This window comes from Podarcis bocagei (genome assembly GCF_964188305.1).
Source record: "Podarcis bocagei genome assembly, chromosome: 8".
NCBI classification, from domain to species: Eukaryota; Metazoa; Chordata; class Lepidosauria; order Squamata; family Lacertidae; genus Podarcis; species Podarcis bocagei.
In genome coordinates this window covers 78,517,828-78,533,867 of record NC_138133.1, presented here as the reverse complement: position 1 = coordinate 78,533,867, position 16,040 = coordinate 78,517,828, and the positions used below count along the sequence as shown (strand labels likewise).

General features: G+C 47.9%; 1 protein-coding gene across 1 annotated transcript in view; it reads left to right on the top strand.

The window, feature by feature from the left end:
- The first annotated feature begins 13,319 nt into the window (after positions 1–13,319).
- Positions 13,320–16,040, top strand: part of FBXO32 (F-box protein 32) — a 38,593-nt gene continuing 35,872 nt past the window's right edge. Inside the window, exon 1 of the mRNA XM_081204964.1 lies at positions 13,320–13,654. Coding sequence (XP_081061090.1) covers positions 13,530–13,654 — 125 coding nt within the window. The 5' untranslated portion in view covers positions 13,320–13,529. The remainder of the gene's footprint in view (positions 13,655–16,040) is intronic.

Here is a 16,040-nt window from a genome sequence, read left to right as displayed (position 1 = left end):
TTCATTCTCTCTCTGTGGAATGAAGAGGGTGACTCTCCCTCACCTTCCTAAAGTAAGTCTGGAGCTGATTAATGCGTGCCCAATTTACTTGTAAGCCTCAAAGAGTTACACAATGGTGCAGGGACCTCTGTGATTAAGCAGTCTGTGTTCACCTGTGAATAGGCACAGCTAACACAGAGAGTTACACTCACAGTTGTTACTGGAGTATTTTTCGCTTGTATAGCATCAAAAGGATGCTCTGATGTTGGCTGGACTTCACAGGGTCTGGAGGAAGTCGATTACCTGAAGCTGGGCAAAGTACAGGTAACCCTGACAAGCTCTGGCTCCTGAAATATTGATTCTAGGCTCTTCAACAAAGATGGAAATGGATGGATTCCTTTTAAAGGGACAGCAGCCTCTTTTTGATAAGGTTCCAGAAAAGAAGGCCTTGTCTAGAAGAGCTGAGTGACTGTGTTGTCAGCAGCAGAGTTACTGCTTCTATTACAAGTGGAACCTGCAGCAAAATGTTGCAGCGTATTTCCCCTCCCAACAGCACCTATACAGGTTCCAGCTTGTCGGCCATGCATTCTTGTTGATTGCTTCTTTAGAAGTCTTATACCCTGATTTATGCCATGCAGACCTCAAAAACATCAATTACAGCGATGTCAAGGACATATAACAAAATACAAAACTGAAAATGCTCGTGCATGTGTAGTATACCTATTCTTTTCCATTTTGGGGAGAGTGCCCTCTTTTAGGTTTGTTCGATTTGAAGGGCGGGCAGTTTTGTACTTCTGCTACAAAGTAGGGATTGATAATGATACCCTCTTTCCTACTTGTTGGTGGCCCCAGTCTGGCTCCAGCCATGTTGGCACAGCAGGCACCATGTTCACTATTAGAGGGTGTGATAGCGCCACCCGTGAACATGGTGCATCAAAGTGAACATGTGGACAGTAACCTGACCTCATGTTCTGGTCCAATGCTGGATCCCATGGAAGCAAGGCTGGCTTGAAGTTGCAGGACCACGGACAGCTCCAAGTGAGCCACTTGCTCCAGCAGAGGCCAAGAGCAGCCTACAGCCTTTTAAGCTGCTGTCTCCAGACGTCCCCCTCCAGGCTCCACCCTCTTGTGATGAACTTCAGAGTCTTAAAGGGCCAACCCCCCCAACCTTCCTCCATTCCATAGACTCCTTCCTGGTGTACTCTCTATGCTGCTGGATAGGTGATGTGTGATTGAAAGCACCTGGTTCCTCAGGGGAAGGTGTCTGTGGGGGTCCATGAGGTCCTGGTGGCCTGGCATGATTTTGGGAGGGTTCCAGTCTTCCAGCCTCGGGAACACTTACTTCCTGGTCTCCAGCAATCAGTTCCGAGCCCTAAACTTGATCTGGGTTCTTAGCTGGTTCCTGTGCAGCTTCCCAATCTGTGCCTGGATTGTGGCTTGATGGCACCTGCCCACAAAGGTTTTATAATTTATAAACTGACCAGTATTAGCTCCCAGATCTAAGCGGCCCACCTCCTTGCTACTGTCACCACTGTCTGTCCATTACCCTCTATGCCCAATCTCACCACTGCCAAGGAGGAATGAGCAAGGTAAGTGGACAATACTTCTCACCACTCAAACACTTGAAGGTGATAGAAGAACAGGCAGCAACAGGAAGGAGAAACTGGCCCAGGGATCAGCAACAGAACCCCTGTTGGTGTGTGGGACTTGGCAGGTGCCTAAGCAATACTGACCTCAAGACTCCAGCTCCAAAGTTGACAGAGGAGAGACAGACAACAGGAATGGGATTCCACCCCAATAATACACAGGGGCTGCCTTCCTGGAGTGAAAACAATGAAAGGTCAAGCCATATCCTCACTTTTCTTGGCTTGCAATAATCTGCATGTGTGTATTCCACTGCACCACAAAGGTCACAGACTGATGGAAGGATGATATGAGATGACTTCATCTACCCTCCGGGCTGCAGTGTTTCAACAGCCCATGTGTATAACCTGTACGGACAGGTTCACCTGCACACTTCCAAGAACTGTGACTATAATGACATCACCTTGCAAGCACCTGGAAGTGAAGCCGACGGTAAGCTCACCGTACTGTTGAGGAAGAAAGACGTTCTGAGTGAGGCACATTGTTGGGACGTGCCTATTCTTGGCTGGGAGCTCTTTATGTCACAGATAACTCACATCACCGTGCACATATAGCTCTAGAACTGTGTTTCCCAAACTTGGGCCTCCACTGTTTTTCAGGCTACAGTTCCCATCATCCCTGACCACTGGTCTTGCTAGGTAGGGATGATGGGAGTTGTAGTCCAAAAACAGACCTAAGTCTGGGAAACACTGCTCTAGAACATCCTATGTCTACATGGTGCCTTCTAGACATTGTTGGACTGAAAGATCCATCGCCACTTGACTATTGGTCATGCTTAAGACCCATGGGCCATTTTAAAGACCTGCTGATTTCAGCTGGAGAGAGAGAGCATTGGGAATGGGCTTACCTCTGGGGAGATCAAATGCTCAACCGAGGATGGATTGTCCCCAGATTCAATTATGTCTTCTGTTTCCATCACAGCCGGGCAGATTTATGATTCAAGTGATGTGAATTATGGTTACTGGGAAGTATCCAGGGTGTGTACCTGTGATATGGTTTACCCAGCTTTGATTACCTGGAAAGATAAGGCAGGAATCAGGCAGCAACGCTCACCTGACTGGCATTGCTGCATCTTACCAGAAGGAGGGGGCAAGGCAGCAGGGAAGGTATGCTGATGATACCCAGCTCTTCCTCTCTTTCAAATCAAAACCAGTGAAGGTCCTGTGTGAGTGTCTGGAGGCAGTTGGAGGATGGATGGCGGCTAACAGATTGAGGTTGAATCCTGACAAGACAGAAGTACTGTTTTTTGGGGGGGACAGGAGGCGGGCAGGTGTGGAGGATTCCCTGGTCCTGAATGGGGTAACTGTGCCCCTGAAGGACCAGGTACGCAGCCTGGGAGTCATTTTGGACTCACAGCTGCCCATAGAGGCGCAGGTAAAATCTGTGTCCAGGGCAGCTGTTTACCAGCTCCATCTGGTATGCAGGCTGAGACCCTATCTGCCTCTGGACTGCCTCACCAGAGTGGTGCATGCTCTGATTATCTCCCGCTTGGACTACTGCAATGCGCTCTACATGGGGCTACCTTTGAAGGTGACCCGGAAACTACAACTAATCCAGAATGCGGCAGCTAGACTGGTGACTGGGAGCGGCCACCGAGACCACACCTTGAAAGACCTACATTGGCTCCCAGTACGTTTCCAAGCACAATTCAAAGTGTTGGTGCTGACCTTTAAAGCCCTAAATGGCCTTGGTCCAGTATATCTGAAGGAGCTTCTCCACCACCATCGTTCAGCCCGGACACTGAGGTCCAGTGCCGAGGGCCTTCTGGCGATTCCCTCCCTGTGAGAAGCCAAGTTACAGGGAACCAGGCAGAGGGCCTTCTCGGTAGTGGCGCCCTCCCTGTGGAACGCCCTCCCACCAGATGTCAAAGAGAACAACAACTACCAGACTTTTAGAAGACATCTGAAGGCAGCTCTCTTTAGGGAAGCTTTTAATGTTTGATGTATTACAGTATTTTAATATTTTTTTGGAAGCCACCCAGAGTGGCTGGGGAAGCCCAGCCAGATGGGTGGGGTATAAATAATAAATTATGTGTGGTGCAAACCCACTGGCAGGAACACAAGAAGGGCCTGCTGGATCAGGTCAACGGCCCACCTAGTCCATTCTTCTGGTCACCAACCAGATGCCTGTGAGGTGCTCTTCTGGCACATAGTTTTTTCCTGCTGTACTCATGGTGGAAACAGAAGCAATGCTGTCCAACATTGATGCTCATTGCTGGGTTACAGCACACCCACTGCCGTGACTGACATTTATTGTGGTGTGCCCATATATCGGACAAAAAGCCACAGGTCCCTAACACAGCAAAAATAACATGGTAAAAATGCACTATGTGAGGGAAATTGCTTGCAGAAATGTGAGTGTCAGGGGAAATTGTACAGACAAATGAGTGCCTCAGAAGAAATTCACACTGAAATGCTGGTGAATTTTCATGAAGGCTTTTTTATTTTATTTTTAAATCACAAACTTGATGCAGAAATGTGGAGATTGGAAAAATGGGGATATTGTTGTTATTGTTATTGTTATTACAGTGGTACCTCGGGTTACATACGCTTCAGGTTACATGCGCTTCAGGTTACAGACTCCGCTAACCCAGAAATAGTACCTCGGGTTAAGAACTTTGCTTCAGGATGAGAACAGAAATCGCGCCGTAGCAGCGTGAGGCCCCGTTAGCTAAAGTGGTGCTTCAGGTTAAGAACAGTTTCAGGTTAGCAACGGACCTCTGGAACGAATTAAGTACTTAACCCGAGGTACCACTGTATTCTATTTGTAAGCCGTCCATCTGACTGGGTTGCCCTAGACACTCTGGGCAGCTCCCAACAGAATATTAAAAACACATTAAAACATCAAACATTAAAAACTTCCCCAAACAGGGAAACAGAAAGAAACCAAATCTGACAGATTCTGCTGTCTCTGTTTCAACCTTAGATTGTTTCAGGTGCAGATATTTCAAGACTTCCTGTATTTCCCATGGTATGTACCTATCGTACAGGGGAATAGCTTTGATGAAGATTGACTTTGACTGCAGGGGAATAGCTCTGATGTGGATTTAGTCAGCAACCTTTTGGAAAGAACCAAGTGGTTTATGTGTCAACGAACCACATGGCAGAAGAGGTGGCAAGCCAGACAGTGACTCAGCAGCTAACAGGTGTGGGCAATAGCATGATCCAAACACATGCTTACTGTGTTTATATATAGCAGGGTTAGGGTTGCCTTCTGAATGAAAATTGGTCTGCCTCTCCTGTGTTGCCACAAACCACTACTTCGTGAATCAGAGAATGGGAGAGAATGAGTGGGTTGCAGAAATCAGGCCTGTCATGTGCCTTCTTAACATGGCCCAACTCTCTACACATATGTGTGTGTTTAAATGGCAGGTAGTTCATCGAATGATGGCTGTGGTATCTATAAGGACATCTCATGATGATGATGATGATGATTCCAGAGGACTAGGAAATTTTCAAGTATACTACAATGATACCTCGGGTTACAGATGCTTCAGGTTACAGACGCTTCAGGTTACAGACTCCGCTAAACCAGAAATAGTACCTCAGGTTAAGAACTTTACCTCAGGATGAGAACAGAAATCGCGTGGCGGCAGCAGGAGGCCCCATTAGCTGAAGTGGTACCTCAGGTTAAGAACAGTTTCAGGTTAAGAACAGACCTCCAGAACGAATTAAGTTCTTAACCAGAGGTACCACTGTATAGGCCAGTTCAGAGCTTCACCCTTGTGTAGACTCTCCTTCCTTGGAGGTTTTTAAGCAGAGGTTGGACGGCCATCTGTCATGGATGCTTTAGCTGAGATTCCTGCATTTCAGGGGGCTGGACTAAATGACCCTCAAGGTCCCTTCCAATTCTACAGTTCTATGATTCTATGTTTGCTGGAAGCATGAATGCACTTCTAAACTTGCCCCTTGATGTTGACACACCTGTTGGTCCAGTTTCCATTCCAGATTAGCTGCATATTTTACTTTAGTCTGAAAAGTGACTTATACGTAAATAGCAGGTGTATGAGTGCAGGTCTCCTCCACATTAATGGGAATGATTCCTCAGACCCTCTTTCATAATAAGTAATAATAAAAAATTCCTTCCAGTAGCACCTTAAAGACCAACTAAGTTAGTTCTTGGTATGAGCTTTCGTGTGCATGCATCTGAAGAAGTGTGCATGCACACGAAAGCTCATACCAAGAACTAACTTAGTTGGTCTTTAAGGTGCTACTGGAAGGAATTTTTTTATTTTGACTATGGCAGACCAACACGGCTACCTATCTATAATAAGTAATGTTTGTCGAGAATACTATATCCCATACATTTTTGTACCATTACAAAGTGTCAACTGTTTAATCTGATTTCTTCCTCTGACTGACCTTGCTACAGTGATCACAGCAACTACGAGTTGCAAATCAACCTCACTTACTGTGTCTTTGGGACGTCCCACAAAGAATGCCGTTTTTTAAAAAGTCTTGAAAGTAGTTTGTTTCCCATCAAGTATACACATAGTTCTTCTGGTCAAAACAGTATTTGAAACACTACAGAAATCTGAACATAATTTGAACATATTTACTATTATTAATTATTATTATTATTATTATTATTATTATTATTATTATTATTATTATTATTACCACCCCACCTATCTGGTAGCGTTTCCCCAGCCACTCTGGGCAGCTTCCAACACCTATAAAAAACATACCGTATTGTCCTGAATATGAGCCGTACCCGAATACTCAAATATAAGCTGCTCCCTTAAAATTCTGCAAGCACTCACACCTATTCTGTTTCACCATATGTCTGTTTCAGCAGTGATATTGTAAAAAAAGCAAATTTTTGTAAGGTCACAAATTTAAGCCGTACTTTAACTTTTCAGAGTCAGAATTTGGGGGGGGGGATGCGGCTTATATTCAGGCCAATACGGTAATAAAACACCTGCCATTCAGAACCTCCTGATACAGGGCTGGCTTCAGATGTCTGAACACAATGCAACAAAAGCAACGATCCTTCTTTCAAATCATCTTCAGCTCTCTGAAAAGTCACAATTCTGTTCCCAGTCTATTCCAACAGGCCTGAAGGACTTAAACAGTCCGTTCTAGTCAACTCCAAGATGTTGCTCTCCTATTCTCAATTACTTGGCGCTGGTGCCCACGAGGCCATTGCCCATCCCCACCCCGAGGGAGAGATAAAACTTGAGAGATTTATGTTTACAACCTTGAGCTCTTGGCTTTCGAGACGTTGTTTTGAAAGAGCACATATCACCTTGTACATCAAATGCCAGCTGTTGTTGTAACTCTGCGAGTCAGCAGATCTATCAACCCCCAGGAGAAGAGGTGACAGCGTGACTGGGATTAGGGCAGCAAGACTTCTGTGGGGGTGTTTATCTCTCAAGCACTCTTATATAAGCAAACTCGGGCCACCTTCCCTCCTCTTCCTCCATTAGTAGCAAAGGGAGGGCTGGTCTATTTGGACCAGTTGTGTAAAACCAGCATCCTCAGGTGAAGGCAAAGATGACAACAAGAATTGCAGATGCCTCTCAGCAGGTTCTCTAACTGTGGGATGGGCCTAGCATTGCAACTAAAAAGGACGGACATAAATAACAGCAAATCGATGCCTGTGAATTAGCCTTGTTCCGTTCATTTTAAACCTTGCTTTTCTACAGTTAAGCACCCAAGGCAGCTGACAACATGAACATTCCAAAACACACACAAACACACCAGAATATTGGAAAACGAAAGTCCTACGCTTCATGTAAGCTGTCTTCTCTTCATTTTTTTAATTTTAAAAAGACACATACCTGTTTCTTTGCTGCCTTGCTGTTTTTAAAAGGGTAACCATGGGACTTTTTTTTTTTTAAAAAAGGAGAAGAGCGAAATTGTTCTCGCAATTGAAAGAGGGAGGTTTCATGAAGGATAAAGAGTATCAATGGCCAGTGGCATAGCGTGGGTTGCAAGCAGCCAGGGCTGCACAGAATAAAGGAAACCGACAGAGTACGTATGTGCATTCAACTGCCTAATGGCATCTGCGTCACCCAGGAGATTTGCAACCACAGAAATAAGAAAAGAAGAGTCATTCCATTGTCTGGAGAGATCACGTCCTATTTCACACAGAGAAGTCATTTCCCACAGAGCCCAGCAACAGAAGCATGCAGTTATATTGAGGCAAGACCAGGTGTTGAAATTTTGCACCCGGTGCAACTGCCCATGCTATGTCTTGCCTCTGCTGTTGAAGGCAAAATGCCTCTGTTGCTGGTAAGAGCCAATAGAGCTTCCCATAGGCATCTGATTGGCCACTATGAGAATAGATAGCTGGGCATGAGGTGTCTGTGGTCTGCCGCAGAAGAGCCTTACATTCCTCTAAGGCCAACCAACACTGTGCGCAGCCAACTTCAGGCTTACCAGAGAGCCAGCGTGGTGTAGTGGTTAAGAGTGGTAGACTTGTAATCTGGTGAACAGGGTTCGCTTCCCCGCTCCTCCACATGCAGCTGCTGGGTGACCTTGGGCTAGTCACACTTTTCTGAAGTCTCTCAGCCGCACTCACCTCACAGAGTGTTTGTTGTGGAGGAGGAAGGAAAAGGAGATTGTTAGCCGCTTTGAGACTCCTTAGGGTAGTGATAAAGTGGGATATCAAATCCAAACTCCTCCTTACCAAACTGCGCTTTGCCTTTTGTTCTTGGGATTCTTTAATTGCATGATTAGTATTTTAATCACATGATTGGCAACCATGCTTGGGTTTAAAAGGAACCGTTTAATAATAGGTTTTCCCCTCCACCTCCCATCATCAGGACCTCTGCATGTGGGAAGCTGTAACCCCTTCCCTCCTCCCCTGGGATCCTGTCCCTCACATTGCAGTTAAACTTAAGGGGGGAAGCTCCCATTGGTCTCTCTTTGCCAATAAGCAGGAGGCACATTTGTGCTGGGATCATGGCTGGAGAAGGAAGGGTTAACCATCCCGCTTGCTCCCCTCCATCTACTATGTCTCTAGTGTTGACTTCTTTTAAAAAGCAGGTGTAGCTGCTAATCACATAATCAAAATTACATTTGCTTAGATTCTCATGCAGGCAATCTTCCCAAACCCGCCCACAGGGCTTGTGAATGATGCTAAAGAGCTAACTATACATGAATATTCAGGTTGCAATAGCCCAGCACCTGCTTCTTCTAGGGGAAAGGCAGGTTTGGGAGGAGACAAAATGCAGCTGAAATCCATGTGGGTGTGTTGTTGTTAAAGGTAAAGGTACCCCTGACCGTTAGGTCCAGTCACAGACGACTCTGGGGTTGCAGCGCTCATCTCGCTTAATTGGCCGAGGGCGCATACAGCTTCCGAGTCATATGGCCAGCATGACTAAGCCGCTTCTGGCGAAACCAGAGCGGCGCATGGAAACGCCGTTTACCTTCCCGCCGGAGCGGTACCTATTTATCTACTTGCACTTTGACGTGCTTTTGAACTGCTATGTGGGCAGGAGCTGCCCGAACGAGAGTTCACCCCATTGTGGGGATTCGAACCGCCGACCTTCTGATCAGCAAGCCCTAGGCTCTGTGGTTTAGACCACAGCGCCACCCGCGCGTCCATCGTGTTGTTGTTAGGGGTTGCTTAACCCTTTCCACTGCCCAATTACTCAAGGGAATAGAGCCTTGGTTGTCAACCAGGATGCTGTGGCACCTTGGGAAGACTTGAGGAATGTTCATGAGAACCCCAGGGAGCCATCTTTCAATAACTTGTGGCCCAAATCTTTCTACATTATCTCTCTCTCTCTTTCTCTCCTCATTAAGGGGAGCCTGTGGCTTTAACCTACAGTCCAATATCATCCTGCATCTCTCTCTTTCTCTCTCCCTGGCAGCCTTCCTTCCTTGAGCCCACTCAAAAAAGGGGCAGGGTGGAATGGGACAGGGGCAGAACAGGGGGGCCACCGAAAGAATGTGCTTAGTCAAGGGAGCAATGGACTCAAAAAGGTTGAAGGTTGAAAACCGCTTGAATAGAGCAACTTCCCTATGAGGAATACATTTGGGGCTTTTTCATTTAGAGCAGGCATAGGCAAACCCGGCCCCCCAGATGCTTTGGGACTACAACTCCCATCATCCCTGACCACTGGCCCTGATAGCTAGGGGTGATGGGAGTTGTAGTCCCAAAACATCTGGTGGGCCGAGTTTGCCTATGCCTGATTTAGAGGATGGGCGAGCAAGAGAAGACACGGTAGAATAAAACTATGCATGGGTTGGAGAAAGTGGAAAGAGGAAAGTTTTTCTCCCTCTCTTAACACTGGAACTTAAGGACATCTGATGAACCTGAATGTTGGAAGATTCAGGATGGCCAGGACAAGGCATAACTAAATTATGGAACGGGCTCCCACAGGAGGCAGTGATGGCCACCAGCTTGGATGGCTTAAGAAGAGGATTAGACAAATTCATGGAAGGCTACCCATGGCTACTAACCCTGTCACAGGCAGCGTGCCTCTGAATGTCAATCACTGAGAATCACAGCTGGAGAGAGTGGTGTTGTGCCCAGTTCCTGCTTGCAAGCTTCCCATGGGCATATTGACTGGCCACCATGAGAGTAGATGGACCTTTCAGAGGAGTGGCACTATGGTCTAAACCACTGAGCTTCTTGGGCTTGCTGATCAGAAGGTCGGAGGTTCGAATCCCCGCAAATGAGTGAGCTCCCGTTGCTCTGTCCCAGCTTCTGCCAATCTAGCAGTTTGAAAGCACGCCAGTGCAAGTAGATAAATAGGTACCATTGCGGCAGGAAGGTAAACGGTGTTTCTGTGCACTGCTGCACTCGTCACAGTGTCCTGTTGTGCCAGAAGCGGTTTAGTCATGCTGGCCACATGACCCAGAAAGCTGTCTGTGGACAAACACCAGCTCCCTTGGCCTGAAAGTGAGATGAGCGCCGCAACCCCATAGTTGTCTTTGACTGGACTTAATTGTCCAGGGGTTCTTTACCTTAGATGGACCTTTGGACTGATCCAGCAGGCCTCTTCCTATGTTCTTATGCCCAGCCACTTTTCCACCAGTGGATTCCAAATGCCCGATGGGATTTTGTTGCACACATATGCCTATAACGCATAGTTCAACTCTGCGGCAAGTAAAGATTTGCTCCAGGAATGCTCTGAGCAGGCACTTGAGGACTTTGTAACTGATTTATGCTTTGCTGCACAGCGTGTACAAAACCAAGCTCTCATTTTGACAGCTAGCTCAAACAAAAAGCAAGACGCTTGATTGACAGAAATAAATATAAGCGGTTGGTGACGGCTTAGGGGAGAGAACCCAAAAGTGTGTGATCTTTGAAAGTTTTGAGAAATACAGACTGGGTTCCTTCTTGCATACCTAAAGCATTAAGAAACAGAAAGGACAAAGGGAAGTTATAAACATTAGAAGCACTTACATTGTTAGGTATTTCAAAAGTTATGGTAGTGTTATTGTTAGATGTTTTTCAGGGTGCAGTGTGACTGATTAACCTTACCTCAGCTAACCTTCTCAGCAGCCCTGTGAAGCAAGTTGGGAGAGGAGGAGACAGTCTGTTGTTACACGATCACTCGCCCTAAGACAGTGATTTGCAGACTTTCTACCTTCAGGAAATTCTTTCCACGTTGGTTGCCTGCCAAAGAATTTGAGCGCCTGCTGCATATTCCCTATGCATAGCAGGGGATCCTGAGGGATGTTCTAGACTCTAGAACGACTGTGTGCTGGAGCGCTGCCTTGCCCCTGCAACAGAGGGTGCCCAGGGCATGCCAACATCACTCGCGCATGTTGAGGGGGTGTCCTGTTGTGCCATGCAGACACCCCATGGCCTGCGTGTAGAACTGTTTTTATGTTTGCTTTCTATTTGTAAGTTGCTTTGAGCAAGCCCTTTGTGGAAGAGAAGAACACGGGTATACATTTTAATTATTTGGAGGGGGAGAGAGAAGGGTGGCATTCAACTAAGCTTTACTCAGAACAGACCCAGTGAAATGAATGAACTTGACTAAACTAGGCTCAGCAGGTCTACTCTGAGTATAACTTAGTTTCATACCATCCTTGGTAAATAACCAATGGAAAGCAAATTAAAGGAACAGGGGCTAATTTGTCCTTTTAGTTTACGAGGGTAATGTGCAGGTGCTTAAGTGCAAAATTCATGCGCAGAGCATGAAACTCAGGGTTGTGGGTTCGAGACCCATGTTGGGCAAAAAATCCCTGGACTAGATGACCCTCATGGTCCCAAATCTACAAGTTTATGATTGGAACACCTGTATTTCCTAGGCAGGGTTTTCTCTTAGTATGTTTAGGACAGGCATAGGCAAACTTGGCCCTCCAGATGTTTTGGGGCTACAACTCCCATCATCCCTAGTTAACAGGACCAGTGGTCAGGGATGATGGGAGTTGTAGTCCCTAAACGTCTTGGGAGCAGAGTTTGCCTATGCCTGCGATAGGGCATGAGACTCTTAATCTCAGGTTTAAGGGTTCGCACCCCATACTGGGCAGAAGATCCCTGAACTGCAGAGGGTTGGACTAGATGGCCCTTGCGGTCCCTTACAATTCTATGATTCTATGTAGATAACCGTTCTTGAGTACAGGAAGCTATTGTTGGTGGAGGGAGTCCACAGTTCCATGGAGAATCAGGGACGGGGAACCTCAGGCATTGGGAGCAAAAGGTGTCCACCCCGCAGGTATTTCAATGTTTCCTCAGAAGCCTCAACATGCCTTTGCCTGTCTGGAGTGTGTTCCTGGCTATGCTTGCTACAATGGAGAGTAGAGAGGAGTTTATGAGCACATGCAGAAATTATCCCACAAAAGCAAATTTTAAATTTGCTGCTCTGCATGCACCCCCTCCCATGCACCCACCTAAATCTCCTTCCAGGGAAGCAAGAGGCATTTATCAGAGCTGAAGGACACACTCCAGGCAGTCAAAAACACTCCAGGCGAGAGAAAAGCAAGGTCAGTAGCAGGTGTGGCCTGGGAAGACTTACAAGGGCCAGACAGAAAGGCTTTGAGGGCCACATTTGGCTCCCAGGCCTCAGGTTACTCATCCCTTAGTTACAGCTGAGTAACAGCTGCACCAACAACTCAGCCTGTGCCGGAGTGTCTTACTGCAGTGTTCCCCAACCTTGGGCCTCCAGCTGTTTTTGGACTACAATTCCCATCATCCTTGACCACTGGTCTTGCTAGCGAGGGATGATGGGAGTTGTAGTCCAAAAACAGCTGGAGGCCCAAGGTTGGGGAACACTGTCTTACTGGATACCTGGGAGCTCTAGGTTCAAAGCCCCCCTGAGCCACGAAGCTCACTGGGTGGCCTTGGGCCAGCCTCTCAGCCTACCCTACCTCACAGGGTTGTTGTGGGGGACCAAAAACGAGGTGGAACAGAGCCTTGCCCTCCTTGGAGGAAAAAGGTCGCACACAACAAGCACAATTAATGCATATTCCCACCCTTTACTTCTGCTGGGGGCCTTTGCTGTTGTTCTGTGCGGTGTTTTTTACTTGGCTCGGGGACCCTATAAATAAACCGAAGCCGGGCAGCTGAGAGAGGGGACCCCGACGCCAGAGCACAAGTTTCCATTTCCAGGGATTGCGCAACAGGCAAGGAGCAGCCCCAGCAACAACCGCCGCTCCTCCCGAGGAAAGAGCGCAGCAATAAACAAAGCCACGTGTCTCTCCTCCCTCCCCGGGCGAGAGGCGGAGCTTGCAGGCGCTCTTCCGGCAACAAAGAGCCCCTGCAGCCCGCAGATAAATACGGAGGCGGCCGGAGCCAGGGCAGAGACAAGGATCGGAGTGGCGGAGCGAGGGCGAAGGAGATCATAGTAGAGGAGGGGGAGAGCAAAGAATAATAGTAATAATTTCTGTGTAGCCCTTTGGCTAGGGACATTGCGCTTCCTAGGTATCTTCGCTTGGGAGAAGGCGGCGAAAGGGAGCGCAAGGACAATTTTGGTTGCTGGATTTCTTTGGCTGGCGAGGATGCCTTTTCTGGGCCAGGACTGGCGCTCCCCGGGGCAGAACTGGGTGAAGACGGCGGATGGTTGGACGAGGTTTCTGGCCGAGAGGGAGAACAGCAGCGGCAGCTTCGCCAGCGAGCGAAACAGGTGAGACCGGAGCGGAGAGAGCCGGGTGCCTTGCGCGCTGCGTGCGCCTTTGGAGAGGTTTGCCCCACTTGCTGGTGGGGTGTCGTCCCCCCAACCCCGGACATAGTTGCTAGCAAATGCTGCCGCTGTTGCTGTTGGGGCTGCCGAGTGGTAGCAGGCAGAGAGATACGTGGCGTATCACACACACACACCGGTTTGCATCTTTGCAAAAATAAAAAATTAAATAAATGGCAAGCCTTGCTTTTTGCAAAGAACGCGCAGACATGGCGGTTGTTTTCTTAACGAGGCCGTTGTTTCGCCGAGTGCATCTCTGCCCGTGCGAGGCTGCAGCGCCTCGGTTTGTGTTGTTCTTGGGGTTGTGGCGTCATTGCGGGAAGGAGGATCATCTGGCGAGCTAAACCCTCTCCAGGAACCCGGAGGCGGAGGCAGGAGCGAGAGCGCAGCGCCCACCTCCTGCGGCGCTACCAGGAACGTGCCGCTTCCGGCTCTCCAGATGTGACTCTCGGCCCGTTAAATGCGTTCGCGCATTTGCTCCGGATTTCTTAAAAGTGAAATGTCCGTCTTGCCCACCCGTCTATTATATTTGGGGTTGGTTGGAGAGTGGAAGCAAATCTGTGGGATTGTGGGTCGGAGAACCACCATTTTATTATCGCGATATGGAGGGAGTGGAGGGCTGTATCTTAAGGTTGGTCCTACTCGGAGCAGACCTATTAAAAATAATGAGCATTACTAACTTGGGTCCATTAACTTCATTGGGCTTCTCTGAGTATAGTTGGATGGAACTCTGTGGGTGGGTGGGTTCATATATGTCCCCAAGAACAATTTGATATTAAGTGATCAGGAGTAGGACTGGGTGTTTCCAGAAATCCCAAGCCCTTAAAAAAAAAGTCACCGGAAATCTTCAGTTGTCCTAGAGGCATATTCTGGCAAAAGCAACAACGGCTCTTTAAAAAGCAGGCGCTGTTTGGGCGCCCTTCTCTCATCTTCTCCCATTCTTTCCATGAGGTTGCCACCCACCCAGAATTTTTATTGGGCCAGTTTGAATTTGGTCATCGGAAATGTGAGACTCAAAGCTGGACAATAAGCCCTTGCCGGACAGTTATTGTTGTTAGTCATCTTAGGTGTCACCTGTTCTGGTTGTATCTTTGCCACCATGTCACAACCTTTGTGCCTTCCAAAGCAGGTGTGTTGTGAACATAAATGCATGCATATGCCCTCTGTTGCTGTTTCGAACTCTGCCCCTTGATAAGAGGATGATGGAGGTGGTTGACTGCAGTTGGTTTGCATGCTGTGGCTCTGTCATTGTGTGTGTGTTTTTCTCCTAGCTGCTGTGCAAGCACACCAGCCACCCCAGAACCTTGGCCTCTCTCCCCCATGGCCTTCTGCCAGCCCTCATCTGCCTACCTTCTTACTCTACGGCTTTTCAGTTTCCTCCTCCTCAGCCTCAGGTTGTCCTTGCAGAACTCAGCAGGGATGGGGACAGAGGGGGATGGGGACAGAAGAACTGGAGTGAACTACTGTACATCTGCCGCTCATTGGCTCTGGCGCCACCTAATGTTGGTCTCCTTGCCCTCCACCCTATCAGTCGCAGTGGGCATCAGACAACACTTGCTTGCCCTTATGCTCTAGGTCAGGCACCCCCAAACTCGGCCCTCCAGATGTTTTGGGACTACAATTCCCATCATCCCTGACCACTGGTCCTGTTAGCTAGGGATGATGGGAGTTGTAGTCCCGAAACATCTGGAGGGCCGAGTTTGAAATAATAATAATAATAATAATAATAATAATAATAATAATAATAATTTTATTATTTATACCCCGCCCATCTGGATGACCTAGAGCAGGCATCCCCAATCTTCTGGTCTCTGGATGTTGCTGGACTACAACTCACATCATGCCTGACCATTGGCAAGGCTGGCTGGGGCTGATGGGAGTTGGTGTCCAATGATACCTGGAGGTTTCCAGGCTGCTTTGCAACAGGGATCTCATGGGACCACTACGAGCAGATGGTGCAACACCAGATTCCAAAGCACAGCAGGACAGACTGTTTCTGAACAGGCAAGGAAGCATTCCCTTTGGGAAAATAATTCTGTGCATGTTCAGAGACACTCGGCCATAAAGTACCTTTTTAAAATAAGTACCAGTTCTGTCCCACCTTCACCCATTTCCCCACCTCTCATACTCTATCCAACCTTTGTCTTCTCCCCCAGGTTTTGACCAGGATGCTGCTACGTCTCTCCATGTCCCTGGAGACTGTTTGGTCTGATGCAACACACACACACACACACACACACAGAGAGAGAGAGAGAGAGAGAGAGAGAGAGAGAGAGAGAGAGTTTGTGCTGCTCTGCCTCCATCCCTACCCAGGTTCCCTCAGTCACAGCGT